Genomic DNA, 27,840 nt, shown 5'->3' on the forward strand with positions numbered 1-27,840 from the left:
ATTAATTTCATATTTCCGAAAATACACTTTTAATACATTGACAAGATGCTAAAACTGCATACATATTTTTTCACGTATTTGAAAAGTGCTCGAAGTATGCTTTAAGTGAGGTATTTTTGGCACATTTTAAAAATATATTTCGAATACCAAGCATGAAATTTCAGGAACGTATTTCCTACATATTTTTAGTGCATTCATGAATACAAAATATGTTTAAAATACAATTTAAATAGCCCACCGTATATTCCAAACGTATTAGTTTTTGCTAATCATCACCGAATGCATCTCCATCTGAGCCTGAATAAAAGCGCCAGTGCGCAGCCTTCAGCGCGCCAGGTGCTGTGCTAAGCTCTGGGAATAACACCGCATGGAATGAACGGGCTCTGTATTATGGCGAAAGCCTTTAATGGCTCAAGCTCGGGGTGTTCCTCCATGTTCTCGGTGTCCGTCCGTGCGCTGGAATCGTGCCAGCTGTGGCCTCTCCTCCTGGCAACAGCGACACCTCTCCCCCCCTTTAGCAACGTGCATAGCGACCGTGACCTCCCACTCTAGCGGTAGAACGAGCGCGCCCGCGTTTCGGCGGTGGCAGCTGCACCGCCGCTCCTTCGCCAGATGTCTCGTTTCAGTCGAGAGAGTGAGACGCATGGCTCCGAAGCGGCCCAGTGATTCCGCGCCAAGCGTTTCAGAGAAACGGCAGTGAGTTGACCACAAGGCTTTCTCCAAGCAAACTTTACGATTTTCAGAGTGTCTTCGGTAATTTTTGTGTTCCCTTCTCTGTTTTAGCGGTTTCTTACTTATGTCGAAAAAGCGCGAAGCTAAAATCGTGTGATGGGATGAAACTTTTCTTTCAAGAAGAACCGTAACTTTTGCATTTCCCAAGCAACTATTTATAAGTAATAGAGATGAATACAATGACGGAAAAACGTTTTGATGGTAAGGATATATGCGGAACACAAGCCGCGTGTCGACAAGATCATCGCGAGAGACCGACTGTTGCGCTTGGTGAATTTGCAGTGATATGGGAAGATATGCTGAGCAAGCGTTATAACCTTTTAAGACACGCATTTTGTACTGCTATTGAGAAAAATATGAAAATTTGTGGTGACGGCGACACGTGTTATTCAAATTTATTGACTGCTACAAAGACGGCCCGGTAATCCGTAAAGTAACACGCGGCCATCTCGATGGTTCGGACACAATACTGTGACGGAGCGTTGCTGAAAATTGCTTGACGGAAAAATTGCTGTGAAAAGCAAATTTTCATATCAAAATCGTGGTGCAACCGTTCGTCGTATAGCGTTCCGAGTGATGTCATACGTGCGCGCTAGTGTGCGGGTAGTATTTTTGTGGGTGGGCGTCAGTGCACACAAGGGCACTAATGCTTTTGCGTTCCCACAGGTGAGGGGTCTTAAGTGTCTCTGACAAAATTTTCATTTCAACCCGTGCCCCGTAGACTTTTCTGCAATGTTCCACACACTTGCATGTGCTGTGGGCAAAACTTTTACGAATGACAACACGTTGCTTAGAGCAAATACATACCAGTTCTGTTAAACTTGAGAGCCGGGACTGGAGTAAGCATTTTATGTTAAATGAGGCGTGGTTCAGAGATGTCAAACTACGAAAAACATAAGCACAGACGTTAAGAAGTTCGCCCATGTAGCAACAAAATAAGGAAATGAATTAACGACCTTAATTTAAAAATACACGACATTTTCAAAAAAATCACGGGCACACACAAGAGCTCGAGGAAAACCCCTTTAACTGTGCAGACTACAAATTTCGTAGTATTCTTGTAGACGCTGAAATGCAGTTTAAATTTGGCATTAGCAGCAGCAACGTCAGTAATCGTTACAAATGAAATACAGCGAATGCATTAAGGATATATATAGCTGTCACAATCACGAATGCTAATAGTTATTGACAACGCTAGTGTAAATATTGATTGTCTTATTTATTCAATAAATGTATTGAGGCGTTTAATTAGTTAGAATGATTTTTTCCCTTCATATTACGAAGGTATGTGAAAATGAGCGCTTCTGTAACCTTTCAATTGAAGCGCATGCGGATCTTTTTTATGTCTGAATTAAATACTCAACACCAGATAACTATCTAGCGGTAGGAATCCCACTGCTTATCCCACGACGCCTTTAATTTATTCGACTTGGTACTACGGTTTCTTACCTGCGTGTCCGGTGTCCTTGAAAAAAAAAGGGACGGCGAATTTATACACTTTTGATTTGGTGCGCTCCATTGCGCTCCAGGCCGTGAAAAGGCCTAATTTGAGCGTTATTTCATTTTTCGCAACTGACCTCGCCATCTCCTGTGTATTGCTTGTTTGCGAGCTTTTTATTCGCAACAGAGCTGGTTGTGAATGCAGCCTGTGTGGGTCTGTGTGTAAACCATGTGCACTTGCTCCGTTTGCAGCATTAAATTCGCGGCAAGCAACGAAAATTACCACCAATATGAATACATTCGGCTCTATGACCACAACGACCCGAACGAGACGTACGTGATTATCGCCACCATCGCTGAGTTCTGTGTGTACATCCAGACTAAGAGCGATAATAGGAGGGTCATGAAACAAAACGTGCAGAGCCACTCAAAGTGGAGGGCGGAAATCTTCTTGTTCAACGTCTGGCCAGTGAAGATTATCGTGGTGAGTGACTTTGGGGGCCTTGACGAAATGCTGCAGTGTTTATATATTCACTCCTAATTATGCGCATGTGCCCTTGTGCCTGCATGTTGGCTGTAAAGATTTTACACGCCGACATCGCAGAAGGCAGTTCCATCGGAACTTTCCCTTTATGGATGACCGCACTCCGGAAGCCTCTCCGCACGTGTACCCCTCGCAAAAGTCAAGCGATAATAGCAAGGAGGGACCAGCCATACGCAGCCAGAATCCGATCAGCGCTCTTGGCCTATAGGTTACGAGAATAGAAAACGGGAGCCTAATCAATTCATTTTGGATGGAAAAAACAGCGCCAAAGGGACGGAAGACAAAGATGAAGGAAACCACACGGACGAGCGCTGACTCACGACTATTTTTATTCAGAAAAAACAGACATTTATAGTTGAAAAAGTCACATGACCTGACGTCACTCGCGTACATGGCCAGAATACAACAGTCTAAGAACTACATCATGAGTCAAGATTAAAACCTTACAACGCGATTTCAGAACACTGTGATTAACCGAAAAAACACGAGACAGCCAGAAGCAAAAAACAAAGGCACTAAAAAACCAAACAAAAATCACGTGTTGTCAAGAAACGCGACCTCTTTATCGACCATCAATAAGGAAGGCTGACTGACGCATTCATCCCGTCTTTTCCGAATATGATATGCCTCAATGAGCTCCCTTGTCGTCTTATTTCTAAGGCGGAATAAAATACGTGTGTGCGCGACTAAAGGTCTGCATACTTTCTTATTTTCATTCTTGCAAGCTTTGCAGTGCTCTTTTAGATGCGAGTAGTTTGAACCTGATAGTGAACGAAGATACTCCCTAAGTCGAATATTGATACATCGGCCGGTCTGTCCTATATACACTTTTTTACATGAAAGAGGAAGTTCATACACAACTGAACACGCGCAATCTATATACCTTGATCTATGGGAAACCAAACAACGAAATGAACTAATTCTTGATATGTTGTCATGTGGCGCAACTGTCATGTGGCGCCCCAACTTGTGTGGCGCAGAAAACACCACATTCACGTCAAATCTGCCCGCCACCTTTTTTTAGATTATGAGCCGTTCGGTGCACATACGGAATAACCGCAAATTTTTTTCCGGTTCTGTCAAATTTTGTATTCAAGAAATCTTTCCGCACTGCCCTCACCAGCTTCTCGCAAGTTGCTGAAATCACCCCCTGTGGAAACCCTGCGGCTTCTAATCTACTTACTTGTAACAGCACACTGTCCGCTATGCAGTGATGGCATGAATTTGTGTGCTGTTACAGTGTTGGAGGGCCTTTGTCGCATGATAGGGAACCGCCATGACAACATATCAAGAATTAGCCCATTTCGTTGTTTGGTTTCCCATAGATCAAGGTGTGTAGAGTGCGCATGTTCAGTTGTGTATGAACTTCCTCTTTCATGTAAAAACGTATATATAGGACACACCGGCCGATGTATCAATATTCGACTTAGGGAGCATCTTCGTTCACTATCAGATTCAAACTATTCGCATCTAAAAGAGCAGTGCAAAGCTTGCAATAATGAAAATAAGAAAGTATGCAGACCTTTATTCACGCACACACGTATTTTGTTCCGCCATAGAGATGAGACGACAAGGGAGCTCATTGAGGAATATCATATTCGAAAAAGACGGGATGAATGCGTCAGTCAGCTTTCCTTATTGATGGTCGATAAAGAGGTCGCGTTTCTTGACAACACGTGACTTTTGTTTTGTTTTTTAGTGCCTTTGTTTTTTGTTTCTAGCTGTCTAGTGTTTTTTCGGTTAATCACAGTGTTCTGAAATCGCGTTGTAAGGTTTTAATCTTGAGTCATGATATAGTTCTTAGACTGTTGTATTCTGGGCATGTGCGCGAGTGACGTCAGGTCATGTGACGTTTTTAAATATAAATGTTTGTTTTTTCTGAATAAAAAATTGTTGTGAGTCAGCGCTCGTCCGTGTGGTTTCCTTCATCTTTGTCTTCCGTCCCCTTCGCGCCCTTTTTTCCACCCAAAATGAACGTATACCAACTCGCCCAACTTTCCACTCTACTACAGCCTTATCAATGCCGAAACTGCCGGACTAATCATAGCTGCCAAGTCCTTACCGCAAGGAGTGTGTCAATGGCTGCACTCGGCAACAAAGAGCCAGTGTCTCTGTGTCCAGCTGTGTTCAATTGAAAAGAGAATACGGCGCGTTAATTTGTAAAGCAGGCTGCTAAAATGTAGCGCTGAGCACGACGACGGCACATTATCGAAGGTAAACAGTTGAAACGAAAAGTTTTCTTGGAAGGGGTGTTTCCACATCTGCGTATAGCACGCACACATACGCGTCGAATCTGGAGAATGTTATAAACACAAGCAGTCATCAACGTCATCAGCCTGATTGGGCCCACTGCAGAGCAAAGGCCCCTCCCATGTCTCCACAATCGACGCTGTCCTTTGTGAGCTGCCGCTAGCGGGTCCCCGCAAACTTCGTAACCTCATCCTCCCACCTAACTTTCTGCTGCTCCCTGCCCACAAGACTCAAAACCCTTTAGTTCAACAGACACGGGCGGCGATGCTTGCCAATGAGGCTCCGGAATACAGGCTTCACCTAGTATTGTGAAGGGAAGGGGCCAATAGGGCCCCATCCCACCCACCTCTCCGTAATGATTAAAGTGTTTATAACTCTTTTTAACCACCACCATCACCATTGAGTCTGAACCCGGCTCAGTAGCCGAGCGCCCTAACCACTCAGCAACCACGGTGTGAGGCCCGATCAAATCTGGAGACTGCCGTCGTAACGAGTACAGTCAAATTAGCTGGATCATCAATTTTGGCACAAATCACCGAAGGTAAAATTTCGGGTGTAGAGTGGGCCAGATTTGGAAGTGACCTAAACGAATTTGGAGGTACCATCGTATCGGGTACATTTAATTAGGCGCAGCACATTGAGCTCAACTGGAGGATGGTTGCCATGGTGGAGCAGGGTATAACGACAGTACATGAAGCCTTATCCTGAAGGTGATTACCGTGGGGTGATCCTAAAGTGGGTTATCTTGGAAGGAAGAGGCTACGGCGAGAACGGTGGAATCGGCAACCGGTGCATGGCTACCGTGGGAGCAGGAGGGTATGGCGGAAGTGTAGGAAAGCATGACCTCAGGGTGGTTACCACGGGAACCACCCGGAGTGTAACTATCCTTCAGGGGGTGATTACCTTCAAAGAAAGAAGGAGAGTATGGAGGTAGCAGATGAAGGCACCACGGTTCATATGCAGCGCCTACTGCGACACATGGTCTTCGACGAGAAGACCACTGCTGGCTCCGTACACTTAAGAGGCAGGCTGGAGAGAATACTTGGTCGAAAAAACGTGTTTGTGCGCGAAATTATAAAAAGCCCTCTAGAACTACTCAGATATGAAGTCGCTCTCATTCTGTTTACCTCAATATATATTCAAATAGAAACAACGTAACAGCTGTCGCTGAATACCCTATTGCACAACTGTAACCGTCCTGTCACTTTTCATCTACGTTCTAATCAACCATCTTTCAGCCGTAAAATGATTCCACTAATAATTTCCCATTGATCAACAGTGCAGACAAAACAAAAGAAACGTTCCCCTATGCTCCCTTGTGCTTTCTAGGTTTCGATGATTGTTCGCTTCGTTAACTGATGGGTGAATTAGATTTTGAAAATTCGATGAGACGCAGAACGCCCCCGTTTGCAGTGCGATGAGTGAACGCCGAAGACCTCGAAGGGGTCGGTGTTTACGCCCAGCCCCCCACTACAGCACCTGTTTCCTTCTTTCTTTCCTTATTTCCTTCCTTCCTTCCTTCCTTCTTTCTTCCTTCTTTCTTCCTTTCCTTCTTTCTTTCTTTTCCTTTCCTTCCTTCTTTCTTCTTTTCTTTCACTCTTTCTTTCACCACCACGGTGGCTCAGTGGTTATGGTGCTCGACTGCTGACCCGAAAGACGCGGGTTCGATCCCGGCCGCGGCGGCTGGAATTTCTTTGGAGGAGAAATTCTAGAGGCCCGTGTACTGTGCGATGCCAGTGGACGTTAAAGAACCCCATGTGGTCGAAATATCCGGAGCCCTCCACTGCGGCGTCTCTCATAGCCTTAGTCGCTTTTGGACGTTAAACCCCAAAAACCATACAACCAACTCTTTCTTTCTTTCATTCCTTCTTTCCATTTCTTCTTTCTTTTTTTCCTTCCTTCCTTCTTTCTTTCTTTTTTCTTTCCTTCTTTCCCTCTTTCTTTATTCCTTTCTTCTTTCCGTTCTCTCTTGCTTTCTTTCTCTCTTTGTTTCTCCCTCTCTTTCTTTCCTCCTTTCTCTCTGACTATATTTATTTCTTTTCTTCTTTCTACCTTTCTTTCTCTTTTCCTTCCTTCCTTCCTTCCTTCCTTCCTTCCTTCCTTCTTTCCTTCCTTCTTTGTTCCTTTGCTTCTTTCTTTCTTCCTTTCTTTCTTTTCATTTCCTCTCAGCCATCTTTTTTTTTCCTCAATATGTGGCGTTACTATCAAATTAGGGCTCTAGACGCATCATATGGAATGCCCGTCTCAAAGTTCCCTGCTGACATGCGCCGAAAGCTTTTTCTTGCGGTGATTCTAGAAGCAATGGAGCCTTCCTCCCCCAAAGAAATTCAACAGCCGCGGATGCGATCCCGGCCGGGGCGGTTGAATTTTTTTGGAGGAGAAATTCTAGAGACTTGTGTAGTGTGTGATGTCAGTACACGTTAAAAAACCCCAGGTGGTCAAAATTTCCGGAGCCCTCCACTACGGCGTCTCTTATAGCCATAGTCACTTTGGGACGTTAAACCGCATAAACCAATCTAAACCAAACCAATTCCAGTAAACGTGAAATCGCGCCTACCATTCTGACGGTGCTCAAGCGCATCACTGCTATCTGTCGAAAATATGCTTTTGCAGGAAACCATGGGTCAAGAGTTGCCTGAGCCCAAGCCGTCCCGCTAGGAGGTCCAGCGGCTTGTGGTATTACTGGGCTGCAAATATACGGATACTTCACAGCGCAGAGCAAGAAAGAAATCGATTACTCTATTACCATAATAAACGCCATATTCAAGTATGATGTGCACCTCTCGTGAATAACGTCGTTCCCCCTCACGAAATGCCCCCCAATACATTAAAAAACAATAAGGGAGTAATTACTCATTGACGTCCACCCAAGCGCAGCCATACGGCTACAAAGGAAAGCTATACAGCTTTCTCAGAAACTTCGTAGTTAAAGAAAAATTCGTCCTGGTCCGGGGATCGAACCCGGGACCACCGCTTCACCGGAGCAGTCTCTCTAGCCGTCCCGGTTAGCTCAATTGGTAGAGCGACTGCTCCGGTGAAGCGGTGGTCCCGGGTTTGATCCCCGGACCAGGACGAATTTTTCTTTAACTACGAAGTTCCTGAGAAAGCTGTATAGCTTTCCTTTGTAGCCGTACGGCTGCGCTTGGGTGGACGTCAATGAGTAATTACTCCCTTATTACAATTCTACTCCACCTTGGGGGATTCCCCTAAAATATTTGGTCATTAAAAAACAAATTATAAGAGACAGGAAGACTACACTGAGTGGCATCTTCAGCATTAAGGTCGCGTATTGAAGTCTGGTATGTAAATTGAACGGTAAAAGAAGGAAAAAAGAGGCACTTTTGAGAAGGTTATGGTGACAAAGGGCTACAGCTTTCATTTTCTGCTTACAGTTGACGCCGCAATCGGTGAGTATCGGAAAAGTGCCGGCTGGCACTACCTCATTTTCAAGTGGAGTTTTCATTTGGCTTCCCCATGCAAGGGAACCACTCTGACTAATGAACCTCGTCCGATCTCATTCACCTCGTGCATAGGCAAACTTCTTGAACATGTGGCATACCTACATCTGCGTATTCAGGCCACACGAATTTTCCCGGACACATTGCACTGCTTTCGTCAAGAAGTCTCCACTACGAATTCCCGCTGCAGCTCAAGTAGGAAGGCACCGATCGCCCTGGTGTAGCTGTGCAAATTAAGTTGATCCTGGCCCTGAAGGGGCGTTCGATAACGTATCGCACGACTTGATCCTTGACAACCAAGCCTCGTACTGGCGCGGTCAACCAACGTAAAGATACGTCCGCTCCATGCTCACAGACTGCACAGCCACCATTGGCATAGGGGTTCTCCGCTCAAACAAGATGACCTTAAAGGAGGATAGGCACCTGATTTTGGTGGCATGTTTTCTTCCCTATAAGGATGTGGAAGACCCTGCTATGCATGAATCACCATGTGGTATTTGCCTACGACCGCTGAATAATTCATAATCAAATTTTTTTTCATGCTGTTTTGGTTTCAACTGCCGAACGATGGGTTTGACATCGGAGAGAGGTTATAGGACGCGTAAGACATCGAAAACTGCGGTATAAACGCCACTGGATCGTTATAATTCACTACAGTGCTTCAACCAGTCTCCCTCAGGAGCCGGAATGTCATCATATGTAGAAGCACCGATTATACTGCAGTTTTTCGTGCCTCACGTGACCTATAACCTCTCTTTGACGTCACAGCCATCGTTCGGCTGTTGAAACCGAAACTGCACGAGAAAGAAATTCGATTTTAAGTTGTTTAGCAGTTGCTGGAGGCTGCCACGTGGCAATCCGTGCATAATAATGCCATACGGCTCATTAGACAGAAAACACCCACCCAAGAGTTCGGCGTCAATATTCATTCAACGGGCCGAGGAACGCCCCCCGATCAGTACTCTCTCGGAGACTGTTCAGAGCTACCGTCGCTCATCGACCTCATCCCCTTGTACACGGATGATGTGACTATTTGGGTCACGGTGATATCCGAAGGGAAACGTGCAAGAAACGCTCCAAATTACGGTTCAAAGGTACAAGTCTGCCGGACCTCACTGGTAGTCCACAAAAAGCGCTGATCACCGGAAAGGCTCCCCGCGATTTCCATGCATCCTCAGGCGATGCCAATACCGCAAGGAAGCCTCAACGTTCTGGGCCTCCACTTGCAGGACAATGGAAGAACCGCTTATACGGTACACCTCTTCCACAAACAGATCACGCTGATTACACACATGATACTATTCATATCCAGTTGTGGCAGGCCTGAGAGAGACTAGTCAATTTTGGCTACATCATGTCCAAATACATGCGCATTCGGAGAGAATGCACAAAAAGCAACCCCTCCAGTGGAGTAACTATAGCCAAGCAGCACAGATAAACGGCCCATCATTGAAAAAGAGAGGCTTCACTTTTGTCCTTTTGTAGGACCGGGTTTTTCCAATGCATTTCCAATATTGGGCCGATCACCTGTGGTGGAACTACTAGTCGAAATAGCCAAATTTCGTCGACCTACAGCACAGAGGGTAATCGCGTTTTCGAAATTCTAAAAACTGATATAGCTATTACCAACGACTGACTGCAAATCTCTAACTCCAACTAGACGTCTAACTCTAATAGATAAAAAGTAAATTATTGGAGAATAGTTAACCGGCTCACCAGTTCATATTATCACGTGGTAGTGACGGCAGTCCAGCGGACAGGAAGTTAGCAACTACACTGGCAAACGAAGCTCTTTATTTGGGCTGACTTGCGCCCGCAACAGGACTAAACAGCACGCCAGTGGCGTAAGCAACAAGCGTGCTCGTCAGTCGTCGAACTACGTATGCCCGCCACTCGCTGCATCGCTCAGTTTAAAGCCGGTAAGGAAACTTCGAGATAACCGGTCAGAATCAACTAAAGTAACCTGGATAGAACGTAGGTGAAGTTCTTCATGGCTGTGATGAATCGAGATTATTCCGGTCGCTTCTCGCGTCCCCAAAAAGAAAATATAACGCCCCGTTACTGCGGCCTTGAGCGCGAACGAACGAACACTACTATGAAACGTGGCAATACGATTCATCGGGCTTCTGGTGTCCGCTTGCACTTGCAATACTATGCCACAAAAGCCACAACTTTACCTGAAACATCCCCTTTTTGAAAATTGCTTACAGTCTCCCAGGAAACATCTGCTATAGTTGGTTACAAGTTGCATGTTAGACACAGTGACAAATCTCATCTCTGTGCGTTTTCTTTGGTGGACATGCCGGCTAAATTTATTTGAGAACCGCAGCTGCACTCGGCAGTTGGGAGGGCAAGATGTGACTTGACATGTGGTGTCAGCGGCGTCTCTTAAGACGAAGTTCCTCCGCAGATGTCTATTGTTTTGTTTTTTTTTTCTATTTATTTGCGTTTAGAAGAATGGCAAAGATGAGGTAAAAGCACCAAAATCTTCTTCCCAGTACAATGCCAACGATGCAGAGCATCTAACAATGGAAACAAAAAATGATTCATCTATAATACTTATGTCCATAGTTTCTTCCTTTCTTCCGCCGGTTGCATGAGTGTAGTTTGCCACATCAGCTCTAGCTTGTAATATTTACCTCATCTAAGTGCTAGCTCACCTCAGATATATTAGTGTCAAAAATGATTTTGAGTAAAATAGAAAGTTTAGCTGGCTGGTATTGGCTCTTCAAATTTCAAGAAGTGACTGATTGCCTCGTGTAGTCCCACACATCAGCAGCGCAATAAAAGGGCAAACATTTTAATTCCAAAACAAACCGCCACCAAGCAATCCTTAAATTGCAAGCCCTACTTATTCTAACTTTTCGCCCTATCAGTTAAGCCATCCTGCGGCTTGACAACTCTAGCAACAGCAGCTTAACAGTATCTGCAACAGTTTCTCTTTCAGTGCCCGGTGAACTTCCAAGCTTTCTTCTTTCGTTCTCGCATTCCAAGCTGCTGCGGGGGTTCATTGCGTATGGTCCTCGGCCGCTGCACTTTAAGAAATGGGTTCGATCCTGACCGTGGGGGTCACATTCCGATGGCGGCCAAACGCTGGAGGCCCGTGTACTGTGTGATGTCAGTGCACATTGAAGGACTCCAGGGGGTCGGAAATTATACGGAGCCCTCCTTTTCGGCCTACGTGGTTAAACCTCAAAGACCGAAACCGAAACCGAAAGCGCCTCCCATCTCCCTCCACTATTACGTGACTGTGATGTGACCATCCTCATGGCCAGCGTGCCCTGGTACACTATGCAGAGAATCGCATCAGTGCTTTGCTCCTAATTCGTAAATCGAGCGAATTTGTTTTCCTAATCTTTTCCTTAACCACTTTTAATAATTATACATTGAAAAGGGGTTCCTGCACAAATAGAACACGGGTTTTAGTTCACGGCGGGCGACACAGAGAGGCGAGCAGAACGGCGGGCAGCGCAGAAGACGACCAGTCCAGCCAAAGCGATCTCGTGCAGCGAGGCGACCCTTCGTCTTTCATCAGCGCTTCGTCAGTTATCTTCTTAGGCGGTATAAGACGCGGCCGTCCTGGTTCGCTGCAATTGCCCCCGAAACGAAGATGAGCCACCCTGGCGACTTTTGGCAAAGGCAAAAGGAGCGGGTCGTAGTAGGTCTTCAGGCGACTAACGTGGACGGTTTCTCGGCCGCGATGGCGCAAGTCCGAAGAGCGGTTGAGCGGCTCCACGATGCAGTTGACCGGCGACGTTTGCTGAACAACATGATGAGACCCGGGATTTCTGTGCGAAACTTTGACGACACTTCTGCTGATGTGCCGGGAACCCAGAGACAAAGTAGGGATCCAACCGGAAAATTTTTTGCCTGTTATCATTATCGTGGCGATGATTTTGGCGGCCTTGGGATTCGGAGGAAAAAGAGCACGCCAACTGGCGGAATTCCCCTGCCTGCTTTGCGACTTCAGAAAGGGGTGCCCACTCGCAGGCTTCAGGAGTATAAGGAGTTCAACGCGCGTTCGAGATATGCGTTGAGAGCCGGCGCTCGCATCGTCATGATGCGATCAAATGCCCGCGCGCGCGTTGCTAACTTGTCGTGGAAGCAGCACATTTTTGAAACATTAAAACGAGCCAAGCGACATGCCTGCTGATAATAAAGGTCACAGATTGGCTATCTGGTTCCGAGATGGCGCCTGTAGATGGCGTTTCAACGTAGTTTTCCGTTGATCCGGCTCCCGCCGCGTGCAGTATAGCACTTTTGTCCCCGATAGTACATCGTTACCCTATCTCCGATAGTAGGACTGAAGAGCTCAGTCAGCCCGTTAGTGTCAGGATAGCAGGCAGTGATGCTCCGATGCACGATGCAATATTGGGCGAGCAGTGATTCAACTACTTGGGAAAGGAAAGCTCGACCTCTGTCACGGAGCAGCTCGCGCGACGCGCCGTGGCGAACAACAAAATTATGGAGCAGGAACATAGCAACTTCGCGGCTAGTAGCAGCAGGAAGGGCGGCTGTCTCGGCATACCAGGTGAGGTGGTCGACGCCAACGATAATCCAACAGTTGGCAGAGACTGTACAGGGAAGCGGGCCATAAAGGTCAACGCCAACGCGATCAAAAGGACGTGCCAGACAATGTAGTGTTTGCAACTGGCCGGTCACACGTGGAGCGGATGTCTTCCGCCGCTGACAGGCGATGCAAGATCGGGCGTGTTTTCGAACACAGGCGTACATGCCGCGCTAATAGTAACGCTGAGAAATTGTTTTGAATGTTTTCAGAACACCAGCGTGCACACACTGAGGGGAGATCGTCGCGTCGGTGACAGGAGCGGTCGCATGCCGCGTCGGCTCCGTGATAGCTCGCAATCAATTGCGATACATCAAGTTTTCCCCCTGTAAGCCTGGTACCATCGTCTCCAGGAACCTCAGCGGCACCCGTCTACACCACGTTTGTAAAGGTGGGGCCAATTTTTGACCACTTTTCGGGCATTTGAAGTCTTCGTCACGCCGCGGTGGTGCTAAGCCTAACGGCGCCGGGGCCTGCGATGGCCCCGGTCGGCGATCCCTCGGCCTCGGCGACTCCAAATCAAGTCACCGGGTACGACCCACAGTCCTTGCGGATCGTAACAATGGATACAAACCAATCCGAGGGTACTACTCAAGGCGAGGATCCTCTACCAACCGAGGACGATTACCTTGAAGATATGGTCCGCGTCTGGCGCGGAAAGAAGAACGCGGCGGCGGCATCGAGGGACGCTGGTGCTGGTGCCAGCCAGCAACAGGCGCCGGCTAGCTCTACGCATACGCAGGGCGGGAGTGCGCTGAACGCAACCTCGAAGCGCTCCAGGCAACTCCGGTGGCGGCCGCAGAACACGCCGTGTATCGAAAAAGACGACATCGTCGTGGTGCTGAAACCGCGAAACACGGTCGACCTCAGAGCAACTTTTGGTCCCGGACAAGCCGGCGCTGCAATCCGCAGCATCCTCGGGGACGACGCAAATTCAGGACTTGCGGTGTGGCCTGTTTGGGACCAAAACGTGCTAGTATGTGCGTTGAAATCAGTCGACGCCGCGGAGAAGCTACTCCGGGATGTTGTGCTGCGGGTAGGGGAACGCGAGCTACCGTTCCGGGGACACCCCAAACTCTCCGGTGCGTTCTGTCGCGGCGTCGTGAGTGTTTCGCCTGACGAAACGTCTGAAACCGTTAAAAGAAAACTCTGTGCGGAACCAAATGTGGTGTCTGTGCGCAAGCTGGGGGGAACCCCGGTTGCGGTGATCACCTTCGCGGGGACTAAGGTGCCACGGACGGTGTTGTACAGCTACGAACGGCTCCCTGTTCGCCTGTACAAGAAAACAGTCCCTGCATGCCACCGCTGTGGCACAGTGGGCCATCGGGCCGATGCGTGCCCGCGACCGCAGCCGGGGCGCTGCAAACGCTGCGGAGTCCAGGTTCCCGATGCCACTCCTGACGGCCCGGCGGAACATGAATGCGTTCCGAGCTGCCTCATCTGCGGAGGCGGCCACCCTACCGGAGCTCCTGGCTGTGTCGGGCGGTTCCGGAAACCCATCAAACCCAGCTCCCCATCAGGATCCAAACCGAAGACAAAGACGTGGCCCAAGCAGGCTCCTCCGCCCAAGGCCAAGAAAGCGTCAGCCGATCAGGAAACCAAGGCCAAAACCGGGCCATCGAAACCTGTCAAGTCCGCGACACAGGCGGCGCCCCCGGTCCTCAACGCCAGGGACTTCCCGCCCTTGGCACCCGTCCAACCACAGGTGAGCAGTTGGAGTAGGGCAGTCTCCGGGCCCCCTACCCGTCCCTCCCCTACCCGTCCCTCCCCTACCGAAACCGCCCTACAGCAGCAGGCAGAGGAGCTCAGGCGCCAGAACCAAATTCTAGCGCACAAAATTCAGGAATTAGAGGCCAAACAGGCCGGGTCATCTGAACCAATGCAAGAAGCTGAGCCAGACGACGAGGATGACGGATCATCCGTAACATCTTGCCTCACTAGCGTCTCGCGGCAGAGCGGGGACACGGTAGTTGGATCAGCTGGTCGCGTCGCCGGCCTAGAGGCACTGCTGCGCCAAACCGAGCAACTGGAGCAGCAAGTGGCGGCCCTCCCGAACCAAATCATGTCAGCAGTCCGCGAGTCCTTCTAGGACATGTTCAAGGCAGCTTTAACGCAAGCACTTCCCGACCTTATGGCCCAGCTCACTGACTCGGTCCTTAAAGCCGTGCAGCCCTGGGTCAGCACCCAAATTAAGAACGCCACAAGCTGCGAATCCCCTCACCTCAAACGTAAGACAGCCTTCCGTCAGGCAGCGGAGGAACATGGTTCAGGCTCGGCAGCTGGTGGGTCGGTGCGGCCCCTCACTGGGGTTGCGCCGGCTCCCGGCCAGAGCTATTCCGATCACCCTTAAATAAATACGACAAGATGGCTAGCAGATGTAATAGGCATGCTAAAAACTTTGAAAAATTCCAGATTATCCAATGGAACTGCAGGGGTTTCAGATCTTGGAAAAAGCGGTCACACCTCCAGCTTTACCTGCAGTCCCTAGGTGACATGCCGGCGCTCATTGCCCTACAGGAGCCCGGCATAGACGCTAAATTATCAGGCTACAGCACCTTTCAGGGGGGCCCCTCTACGTGCATCCTGGTGAATAAGGCTTACACCGTAGTTCAGGTCGACTTAGACTTGAGTACCGAGCAAGAATAAACAATGGTCCGAGTACTGCCTCTCAGACGCCGCGACCCGTCAATACATATCCTCAACATATACTGCCCTCCGCGTAAGCCGCGCGTAACTTTCAATGAAATCTTCCTTCGCGCGATAAAATTGGCAGCCAAAGAGCCTCTAGTGATCGTTGGAGACTTCAATGCTCCCAGCCTTCATTGGGGCTACCACTTCGAACAGGCAAGAGGACGTAAGCTGGCGGAGCTCATCTCCACCCTCAGCCTCACGTTGCTCACGGACCCGGCGTATCCCACTCGAGTGGGGAATTCGGTAACCCGCGACACGTGTCCAGACCTTTCTCTCGTTAAAAATGCTAGAGCGGCTGCATGGGAGAACTTGGGAGATTCTCTAGGCAGCGATCACCTCCTTCTCCGGATTACACTCGAGGCAAAGGCAGCGCGCAAAAAATGGGGTCAGGCCAAGCTGACCGATTGGCACAAATTCCGGAATCACACTATCCCTTCCGTACTATTTTCCGGCGGCTACGCGGAATGGGCTAACCACATATACAACATTCAGAAACAACACGTCACAACACTACAAACCACCGAAGAGATCCCCGCAGTGGACACCCACCTCCTGCATTTGTGGGAGGCGCGCCGGAGCTTAACTAAACGGCGGAAAAAGCAGAAAACTAATCGCAAATTACGCGACCGCATAGCCAAACTCACAGAGCAGGCTGCAGCGTATGCTGCCGAGCTCTCAGATTCAAATTGGATAGCACGCTGCGACGCCGCAGCTCATCAGATGAGCTCGAAGGGGACGTGGCGTCTCTTTCGCAGTCTAATCGACCCCTCCCAAACGAGAGGGGAGACGCAAAAGCAGCTCCGGCGGGCTCTGCAAGGGTTCCAAGGTACGACGGCGTAACTTGCGGACACTCTGTGCGACAGATATCTCTGTCGTATGGAGGACCCGCCTGGGCCACAGTACATGTACTCTGGCAGGCCTAATGAAACACTCGATGCCCCTTTTGAGTTGCACGACCTTAAGGCGGCCTTAGCAAAAATGCGCCGGGGTACGGCTCCGGGACGGGACCACATAACAGTGAACCTGTTGGCGAACCTACCGGACTCAGCCTACCTTCATTTATTAGAATACATCAACCAGATCTGGGACGGGCGTCCACTCCCTCCCGAGTGGAAAACGTCACTTGTGACGTTTATCCCTAAAACAGGTAAGGCCGTGAATACGGACAACCTGAGGCCCATATCACTGACCTCATGTGCGGGCAAGCTTATGGAGACGATGGTACGGGATCGCCTCTCTCCATACCTGGAGAGTAAGGGCTTCTTTGCAGTCACCATGTTCGGGTTTCGCCCTCACATGTCTGCACAGGATGTCCTTCTCCAGCTGCACAGGGATGTAATACGACCCGCAACTATGCAACACAATGACAAAGCCATCCTCGCCCTTGATCTGAAAGGGGCTTTCGACAATGTGAAACACGGAAGCATCCTGGCCAACTTGAGTTCTACCGATTGTGGGGCTAGGACCTACGCGTATGTAAGAGATTTCTTGTCTAATCGCCAGGCCTTTCTTCGGATTGAGGGCGAGGAATACGACCCTTACATGATGGGAACACGGGGTACCCCTCAGGGAGCAGTGTTATCACCGCTCCTGTTCAACATTGCTATGATGCGCCTCCCAAGCCAATTGGCCCGGGTGGAAGGCATTCAACACGCGTTATATGCAGATGATATTACAATTTGGACCACTCAGGGGAGCCTTGGGGACATGGAGGACCGCCTTCAGCAGGCTGCTTCCATAGTCGATGCGTATGCTAATGACTGTGGGCTCCAATGTGCTCCAGCGAAATCAGAGCTTCTGCATGTCAGAGCGAACCCAAAGGATAGGACAGCAATACACATCTCTCTGTCAGGAGGTCCTATTAGAGAGGTGGACGAGCTCCGTATTCTGGGCCTTTTCATTCACCAGAGACTCAGACCGGACTCCACTATTGCGAAACTCAAGAGAGTAGGCGAACAGGTAGGGCGCATGATCCGCCGCGTTTCCAACAAGCGGGGTGGTCTGCGGGGCAGGGACGCGCTTCGGCTCGTCTATGCCTTCGTGACTAGCCGGATCCTCTACGCCGTGCCATATCTCCGCACTATTAAGCAAGACGAGGCGCGAATACACGCCGTCATCCGCAAGGCAACTAAGCGAGCCCTGGATCTCCCGGTGGCTACCTCTAATGCCAAACTCAAGGCATTGGGGGTGCTAAACTCCTACCAGGAGCTGCGGGAGGCCCACCTCGTGAACCAATACACGCGGCTCACGCAGACGGCTCCTGGGCGCCGCCTGCTAAACCGCTTACACATCCAACACGACTGCACTCCAGAGGAGGCGGAGCGTATCCCAGTACTATGGCGCCATATGCTCTGGGTCTCCCCGCTCCCCCGTAACATGGACACCGACATGCATGAAAACAGACGACAAGCGCGGGCTCGGGCTCTTGAGAGACAACACGGCTCCCGACCCGGTGTATATTATGTTGACGTAGCAGGGCCATCGCCCACGGGATTTTACTCGGTCGCTGTCGTTCACCAGGAAATGCACGTTGATGGACTCTCCTTTCGAGCCCCGAATTCAATGCGGGCCGAGGAAGTAGCGATAGCGCTTGCTGCCGCCCACGCCAATTCGAGAATAATCATCACGGACTCCCGAAAAGCATGTGAACATTACTTGGCAGGAGAGATCTCCCCCTTAGCTGCTTGTATTCTACAACGGACTGCCACTGATCCAACACCCAAACGAATCATTTGGGCTCCTGGCCACCAGGGCTTACGAGGTAATGAGGCCGCTGACGCGGCTGCCCGAGCGCTTACTCACCGGGCTCCTCATCCCAGCTCTTCTGGCTCGGAGACTAACCAGCCGCTGCTGCGATTCAGGGAAATATTAACACATTATAGCGACAACCACCGCCTTTTCCCGGCCCCTGCAAAAGGGCTGAGTAAGACGGAGGAGCGAACTTTAAGGCGCCTGCAGACAGGTACTCTACTCTGTCCTGCAATAATAAAACATTACGATCCTAACACGGATGGGCGATGCCCACACTGTGGGGAGACCTGTGATATCTTCCACATGGTGTGGGCATGTACTCAAAATCCCCACCTCCCCCCTTCCCCTACCCCTTCCAGAGAGGCATGGGAGACTGCCCTCCTCAACTGCTCCTCGCTTGAGTCCCAAAGGGCTCTGGTGAAACGGGCGAGAGACGGGGCCTCGTCGTGCGGTGTCCCGGACTAGGGACGCCGACCATGTAGCGGGGCCACTCTGTGGCTCACAAACTCTTTTTCCCAAAATAAAAGTTTTCACCACCACCACACTGAGGGTCAGCGTGGTAAGAGGCGCAAATTTCAGATCGTAAATAGACGGGAATTGCGAAAAACCACCGTCGACCACCAGGCATGTAGTTGCGGTGGTATAGAAGGCCAACAAAAGTAAAGTTCCAGAATGCGCACCGGATTGTGATGAAGACACAGCGTCTATGAGGGACCGAATCCACGGGTCTTTCCGCTGCTCCGCAGGCATATCAGCGATAATAAGGGACGAAGTACGTGATCGGTCGCCGAGGAGCAGGCAGCGTCGCTGGGAATGGGAGACCGAGACAAAGCATCAGCGTTCATGTGCTTACGGCCAGAATGGTAGATGACGCGGATGTAAAGCTCCTGAAGGCGAAGAGCCCACCGCGCGAGGAGACCGGATGGATCTTGGGATGGGAGACGATAACCAGCAGAGCGCATGGTGGTCCGTGAGGACGTCAAGCCGTCTGGCATATAGATAGCGCCGGAATTTCTCTAGCGTGCATAAAATAGCTTAACTGTAAAGAGGAAGATGATCAGCAGTTGGAGCAGAAGACCCGACACGAGGCGCCAGACGAGAGGACGACGATCGGCACCTGAAGCAGTAGAGCCGACGCGCGGCGCGAGACGAGAGCGTAAACTGTTCTGGGACCGGACCTGTCCTTGCCCGCTCTAATCGGCCTTCACAACTGTCAATAAAGGCCGTTACAAAACATTCTTTCTCCATATCAGAATAGTTGGACTCAGCTTTGGTAAGCAGGCGACTCGCATACGCAAGTACGTACTCTTCAAAACCATCTTTTCGCTTTGCCAACACAACCCCGAGGCCAACGGCACTGTCATCCGTAAGGACCTCGGTAGGTGCTGTGGGATCATAGTGTCGGAGTATTGGCGGCGGAATTGAAAAATGGCGCAGGGTAGTGAACGCTTCGTCGCACTCGGCCGACCAGCCAGACATGTCATTGTTCCCAAGTAGCTTCGTCAGCGCCGCAACGACGGGCGCAAAATTGAGTTCGAAGTGTCGGAAATGGGAACACAAACCTATCAAGCTTCGGAGTTGCTTGAGCCAAACCGATTTAAGAAATTTTGGGAGAACGCCTTCATTGAGGACGATGTGCCCCAAGATGGTCAACTGCCCAGTTCCGAAGTGGGACTTCTTGAGATTCAGCTGCAGTCCGGCATCAGTCAGGCAAGCCGAAACCTGTCTTAAGCGTGCGAGGTGAGTGGTGAAATCAGTGGAAGAGACAACAATGACGTCCAGGTAGCAGAGGCAGGTCTGCCATTTCAAATTTCGCAAGATATTGTCCATCATCCTTTCGAATACGGCGGGTGTGTTCCACAGACCGAACGGCATCACGTTTAACTAGTAGAGGCTGTCGGGTGTAACCAATGCTGTCTTTTCTCTGTCAGGTGCAGCCGTCGCTACTTGCCAGTAGCCGGAACGTAGGTCAAAGGACGAAATGTACTCAGCTCCTTGGATCTTGTTTTTGCTGCAAAACCTGCGTTTGAAATGGCACCATCACAATTCATCCTTCCCAAAAAATGACGTTACTGCACGCGTCTTGTTGATGCGCAATTCTTGAGGAATAGGTGGTGCACGGGGTAGGTACATTCCTCGCTGACTCAATTCTAAAGCCAGACTGGAGTGTTCTTTATTCGGTATAGACACTGCGCATCATACACTAGGCTTTGTGGCGCAGAATCAGGCGAAACGCGATCCATTTCACTCAACTGGCATCCCCGCTTCAGTACACGAAACGTGCGCACTCGGGAGCAGATAAGGGAGGTACAGCCTAGCCCGGTTATAACGAAGTCGACGGGAAACGGAAATCACTTCGCTATATCCGCTATTTCGTAATATGCGGACTACGAAAAAAAATGCAAACAACGGCATACCGATTTATTGCCGCTGAAAGAAGTCGTCCAGCGTCCCCTGAACACGTTTCGCGAGTGCGGACTTCAGGATTGCGGCTTCTATACCATCCAACTGCGAACCAAAGATCTGGTCGAACTCCGGACTCCCGAGGTACATCCGTAGCGTGTCAACAGCTGCGATGGCCGCTGCGGAGGTGACGGGCTTAAGGGCACAACTAGCATCGTCGCATTCGCTGTCGGAGGCGCTCTCCGCCAAGGTCTCTTCCATGACACTCCCGGCAACTTCTTCAGTCGTCAAGTCCTCGGTGGCAACAAGGTTTTCGTCGGCGAAAACGAAGTCCATGTGGCTTGGACCCGCAGGCACAAGGTTCAAGTCGCTAGCGGAATCCCAAAGCTGCTCCAAGCAGGCCGTCGCGGCGGCAGCATCAGCGGTTGCAGCGACGTCAACCGCGGTAGCTTCGTCACCAGCGCGGCGTGCTCTACCGCTCTACGCCGTGACGCCGTTCAAGGACGGCGCAACACGAGACCGGCCTGCCACGCGATGCAGTGAAGCAACCTTTCGCTCCGCAGGAGAGCGGACGACGCCACGAAAGGACGCCGTCAGCCGAATTTTGCTCTTATTTTCGCGGAAAAAATCGCCTCAAGGACGCAAAAATGTGTTGATTGGCCGATTATTTTTCGGTTGGTATTAAATCTCTTCGTTATATCAGCTGACGCGCTCTTATTTACTTCATTAAAAGCGGACCCAAAATGTATTGAAAATGCAAAAATGGGAATGGGAAATTGAAATCCCTTCGTTATAACCGCTATTTCGCTATAAGTGACTTCGTTATAAACGGGCTAGACTGTATTTATAATTCAGTGGAACTAAGTGCACCCCGGTGGCGAAGAAGTGCTAGCAGAGCAGTTTATTTGTTTATTTATTTCTTGTACACCTCAAATGCCCCTGAATAGGGGTATTACATGAGGGGAAACAATACACAAAATGAATCTGAAATGAATGACATGGGGTTTAAAACAGAAGATTTTCCATGGTTTTTTTCAAATGGACGGGGCTGGTGTGGAGTGCGGCATCGGAAGGCAGGCCATTCCAGTCTACTGCAGTCTGGGAAAAGAAGGAATGAAGGTGCGCAGTGGTGCGTGCGCGGGGGGGATAAACGGCCTTTCTCTGACTGGTGCGAGGGGACACGTGATGAGCTGGTTTTAGATATGCGAGGGATGAATGATAAAACTTGTGGAAAAGGATGAGTCGGCAGATTTTGCGTCGCAGCTCGAGGTCAGGCAGGTTAGCTCTTGACTTGAAGGCAGTCACACTAGAATGATAAGAGTAGTCTGAATGAATGTAGCTGCACGGTATTGCACTGATTGAAGTGCTTTAGTTAGATGAGAAATGTGAGCGTCCCGAACTGCGCATGCATATTCCAGCTTGGGTCGAACCAACGTTAGGTAGGCGAGAGTTTTAATAGACGAAGAAGCTACGGGCAAATTAAGTCGTAAGTATGACAGGCCACAATTAGCTCCATTAGTAAGGGCAGTGATATGGGTGGATCAAGAAAAATCATGCGATATGTTAATTCCAAGGTACTTACATGTTGATGTCGGAGAAATAACGGAACCGCAGAGTACATAGCAAGGAGTTGGGTAAGTGCGTCGCCGATGAAAAGAAATTAACGAAGTTTTCTTCACATTCAGGGACATTAACCATATTTTGCATGAAGTTTCTATGTGTGAAAGTTCAGTTTGGAGAGAATGAGCATCGGCTTGATTGTTAATAGGACGGTAAATAATGCAATCGTCGGCAAATAGGCGAATGGAAGATGAGATATTTGAAGCGATATCATTTATATATATTAGAAAGAGTAGGGGACCAAGGACAGTACCCCGAGGCACACCTGAAAGTACTGGAGACCTGGAAGAAGCGGTATTGTTAACATACACAAACTGCTGGCGGTTAGTTAAGAAATCACATATCCATTCATATATGCGCATATCAAGGTTAAGACACGAAAGACACGAATTTTCTGAGAGAACGATGATGGGGAACCCTAGGTCAGCGTGATTCAGGCTCGCATTACGTTCCGCTCCTTGAGTAACATCAGAGAAAAGAAATAATTTGAATGCAGTCACCGGAAGCTGCAATTTGTCTAGTATAGGAAAGAGCGAGGCTTTTTACAGCGGGGCTTAAAAAATTGGTTTGTATACCGAAATTACGACCTCTTACTGTTGTGTTAACGTCTGCAATGGATTATACAGGTCTAAATTATTTGTTTCAGAATTAACAAGTCAATGACTCCGTTGACATCGGCAGTCGCTCCGGTCAACCAAAGTATATTTTTTAACTTGGTCCACTCTGCGAAATTGATGGCTGTAAAACTTTAACTCTCCGCCTTAAAAAAATATCATCTCCATACTGTATTAGCACAACGGTCACTCGTGTAGGCAGCTGTTCGAATCCCATGGCAACAAGAAGGAGGGGAATGCGTGCAAGGCAGCTGCCCTCGGCGTGGCATAATAAATAAATTACGGACCTCGGTTCCCAGCTGCCCTTTTTATTCTGCTTGAAGCAGGTATGTCATTTTGCAGCTGGTCTTTATTTTTTAGCTTGGTGCTCCTCTAGCTTGGAGCGAAAGCTCTACTCTTCGAGGCGAACTCCAAGGTCAAATGGGGCGGGACATTTGACCTTCAGCCAAGGGAACGTAGGTGTGTCCTGTAACGTCTCGCCACGTGACTCGCTACGGAGAGGCGTCGCAGCCTCGCTGTTGTGGTACCAAGTGACTAGCGGGATTTTAGCTGTTGTTTGGATAAAGCGCTTCATCCATGGATGACGCCATGGATGAAGCGTGCGCTGGTCCGAGCGTGTCAACTTTTCGCCGTACGCGCCAGCCTAACCAAGTTTAACAGAGCTTTCGCACTTATGACTATGTTCAAGCCATGCTTAAACCAGAATAAGTTTTCAGCAAGTCAGTGTCTAAAACTTCTGCCAAAAAATCGTAGTTCTGAATTGGGGCTTTTCGCAGCGGTAATAACGTGCAGTATTTATCGCATTATGCGCGTTGTTTCTTTCACTTTCAGGTGTCTCAAATTTTGTCTCGAATGTCTCCAACACTGTTTTAGTACTTGTAGGATTCTGAGCAATGGAATTGTATGTCTGTATGCGCCTGCAAAACGCACAAAAAGTGAAGTGTAGAAAAGAAGTGTTGTGGAGTACTGACGTGTAGTGCAAAACACTTTATCTCTTTTTAGATCCTGTTTGACTGTGAACTACGTAAGAATTTACGCAGAACCATGTATGCCCATGGTATATAACACACTGCGTATGGCGACTTAGTGGGATCATTACAAATGGGAAGCGAGAATTGCGGCACTGGTAGAGACTGACCTGTATTTATTAGGCCCTAGCGATGTGGACTACAAACGGCGAATGTATGGAATTCCTGTAAAGACATCATTACGACTTCAAAAGCTTGTCAAAAAGCTTACTATGCCATTGCAAATTTAAGGTCTGTCACCACCTTTGAAAAAGCGCTTTTTTTGGAAAAATGACATTTTTTCTTTTTTATATTTTGGGAATCCCAAAACATTCAAAAAGGTTTTGCAGCAAGAATAATGTTCGTATCTTATTTTGTTAAAAAGTTATAGCCAACTTTCGAACAGGTGATGTACAGTTCTGAAACCGAAACTAATGTGGTTTGGTAACAGAAAATGATAACTCGGCAATAATCAGCGGTGTATATTGAAAATTTTTTGTTTTGTTTTAGTCTGATATGTAAAAGATTACTCAAAGGCAATTTTTAAGGCTTATTTTGTTTTTTAAGCATTGCTTTAAATTTCCGCAAGGGGGATGCATGAGGCTACAAGCGTCTGAGTTGTTTGCTTCGCGCTATCGCTTTGAATGCTACCGAATTCGTCCTTCAGTGATGGCAACAGAAGTACAGCAGATATTTTGAGGGAAGCAGGCATCGAATCTGGCCGCCACACTCTCCTACCATGTTGCACCAGTGACCATTACCATGTGATGAAGGCCCAACGTCAATCAACGGGTGAGGCAAAACATCTCCGCAAAAAAAGGACGGGCAGCGACAAATGTCAAAAGAGAGCTCACATCAGCTAAGGAGGGCCCTAGCTATGAACCTGAAGGATTTTAACTTCCTAGGGCACGATGATCTTCTTTCTAGAAGGATTGAAAAACTTTATTCTTGTTTTTCTCAAAACTTTATTTCTTGCACTTTCGTGTTGCGCAAACAGTCATAACTTCGAAATAAATAAATATTTTTCAATGAAACTTTGCACGCCCTTTCCTTTGTTATTAGCCTGTGCAATGAACTAGGATAAATTAAATCGAATGGTGAGTTTTGATATAATCATGTTTTATGTCAAGGAATGCAGGCAAAAATGACACATTTTTTTGTTTTCTTTGGCATTTTCACTATAACTTTTTTCCCAATTATCAGATGGCAAAGATCCTAGTTGGTTGCACAGTATGGTTAGTTGGCTAAGTCTGTGTTAAAAAGTTTAAAATTCCTGCTCTCCATTCGCTAGTTATGAATGTTGGCATAACAACCAAGTTTGGGCATTTTTTGTGAATTATTAATGCCAGCATGGCTTTTTTCACTCTTTCTTCCTTTTGAATATCATATAAAACGGTGCTTTATAACGTAAATGTGAAATAAAAATTTAATACCCAAAATTAAAAAAAATTTTGAAAAAGGTGGTGACATACGTTAAGCAATGTTTTTACGGCATGCTCAGCAATAATTCCTACCACGCATCTTTTGATCCGGCCGAAAGTGATCGTGACAACAAAAAAAGCAGGTGTTCTAAGCCTGTGAAAACCTACGTTTTCAATGCCAAAGCATGTATATCTAACAGTGGAGACGCTCTGCAAAATAACCTTAACTTTACAGTCGTATTTTTACGGCGCTCATAAGGGGAAGCCTGCGCCCACAGCTCCGCCCGAGGGCGAGTGAATAGTTCGGATAACGTGGCCCTGTAGTTCATGCATGTTCGTAGGGAAGAATAGGCGTCGAAATTTTCTCAAGACAATAAGGAGGCATCGTACTCCTGGGAATTTTAAGGCGAAAGCCTTATTAGACGCATTACGAGAAAAGCGGGCGGCGTGGGTTACCTGTTACTATGATAGTGTGAGTATACGCAGATCGTAGAGAAAGTCCCAGCGATGGCAGGAAAAAAATATATGACGTCTTAAAGCGGCCATAAGATGCACACAGCTAGCCTGGCACTGACATTTCATACAATCATAGAAATTCAATGAGAACGCTTTTTACATCAGTAAAAATGTTAACACACTAAAAAAACTTTCAATACTGGCGTCGCTGGATTGCCGATATAATGATTTTTATGGAGAAATCTCAGATTCTATGAAAAACTGCATTCATAAATGGTCTCCCGCTCAAAAATGCTTTTGTCCAGAACTGTTCGCTGTGCACAAGTAAGGAGACGTCTGTCGCTGATCTCTGACGCTGGCACGCTAAACAAGATTTGTTTTAGTATTTAACACGGATAAAAGATATGCCTATAGACAGCTAAGAAATAGTTTATTATCCATGAGTGTAGAAAATGCACCAGTGAGTCCAAATGCCAAGGGCTGCAGAAGGAAGCTTCTGTTACTATGTGAAAGCAACATTCAGGTCGATGAACGCAAGCAAGATCCTGCGATGTTTCTGGATCTGTACAGACCAAAATTTTGAGATGTTTTTGGGCTTCTGGGAACCTCCTAGTGTGGCTCTTCAAGCCCAGGAAGCACTTAGGGAGTCCACGAGCTCTGCCAACTCGAAGAACCGAAGCGGGGGTCGCACGTCCGCTAGGCAAGCCTCGTGTTCTCTTGGCGCCATTTTCCCGTTTCGCTAAGAGCCGACCTGGAGTCTGCTACGCATTTCATAATTACGCCAACCCCTAAGACGAAAGAGGCCACAATTTTAGTTTTCTTTTGAAAATCTGTGATTTAAGACGACTGGAAGTTCGCTTTATTCCTGCCTAATTCTTCCTTTTTATTTCAGCTTTTTTCTTCTTCCCTTTCCTTACGGGGCGCGGTAGAGCTCTTACCGAGAAATGAGACAGTTACTCAGCTCTTTCCGTTCCTCAAGGTCAGTTTTCATTTTCGCTTTTCTTTGACGTAATTCTGCAAAGTAGTTGCAACTGTATGAAATTTTGTATGTCGCGTCGAATATTCTCCTATTGGATGTCCTGAGAGAACGAACTGCACATTAAAAATGTTTCGAAGCGAATCGAATGCGATGCCGAGGTTTGAAATAATCGACACGAAGTTCGCATCGCGCACGTAAAAGTTCTTTTCGGCAGTGGTTCCAAATAGAGTACCCACTCCGACGCCGGACAGCTATGTGCCGCGATTTTTCAGCGCGTTGAGAACAAACACGTGGTACATTGGTGAGGTGGCGTTGATGTCCAATCAGAAATTTTCAAGACAGGGCCACGCTCAGGGTTTCCTAAGTTCCTAAAATATTGCCTCCATGCCTTATATTGGAAGCTGTGACTTATCACTCTTGTCCCTCTCATCAACTAAGGTGCGGCGCTGTAATCAGGTATAAGCAAATAGAAAAGTGGCTTTTCGCTGTCAAAGGAGCCCCTTCAAAGCAATGACCTCTACCCATTCTCATGATCCTGCTAGCGTGACAATATAGGGAGTCGTAGATGAAAGGGGATTGTCGACCCTTCCCTGCATTGTCCGGGACAGTATTGTCTGTGATTTCTCCCTCTAGTCCTACCATAGTCACGCCATGAGAATAGGGCGACGCGATTGGCTTGATAGGCTCGCAGTCGTCGCCAGTAGTAAGGAATAATCTTTCGGTACACAGGATGGGATATTCACGCAGTTAATAAACTGACTTCCTGTCAAGTGTGGATATCAGTGTTGCGTGTTTACACAGCTAAAACTTTAAATCCATCACTCTTTACGCCGCCGCTTCAGCTTGCCTATTTCACATGAAGATTTGATTTCCATGAATCTCTGCAGATGTAGTGAGTAGTCATATG

The 27,840-nt window shown here is 48.2% G+C and overlaps 1 protein-coding gene and 1 long non-coding RNA gene across 2 annotated transcripts in view; both read left to right on the forward strand.

Moving 5' to 3' along the window:
• LOC149366302 (uncharacterized) overlaps positions 1-7,715 on the forward strand; it is a 36,513-nt gene extending 28,798 nt beyond the window's left edge. The window contains exons 6-7 of the mRNA XM_089550098.1: positions 2,425-2,656; positions 7,580-7,715. Of these exons, the coding sequence (XP_089406224.1) occupies positions 2,425-2,656; positions 7,580-7,624 (277 nt within the window). The 3' untranslated portion in view covers positions 7,625-7,715. The remainder of the gene's footprint in view (positions 1-2,424; positions 2,657-7,579) is intronic.
• A 3,175-nt stretch (positions 7,716-10,890) lies between these two features.
• LOC149366303 (uncharacterized) lies at positions 10,891-18,974 on the forward strand. The gene is made up of 3 exons (XR_016288624.1): positions 10,891-10,895; positions 14,501-14,696; positions 18,793-18,974. It is a non-coding gene; the product is annotated as an uncharacterized LOC149366303 (long non-coding RNA).
• Positions 18,975-27,840: the final 8,866 nt, after the last annotated feature.

This window comes from Amblyomma mixtum, chromosome 1 (assembly GCF_055824585.1).
Source record: "Amblyomma mixtum isolate Tamu chromosome 1, ASM5582458v1, whole genome shotgun sequence".
Lineage (NCBI taxonomy): Eukaryota > Metazoa > Arthropoda > Arachnida > Ixodida > Ixodidae > Amblyomma > Amblyomma mixtum.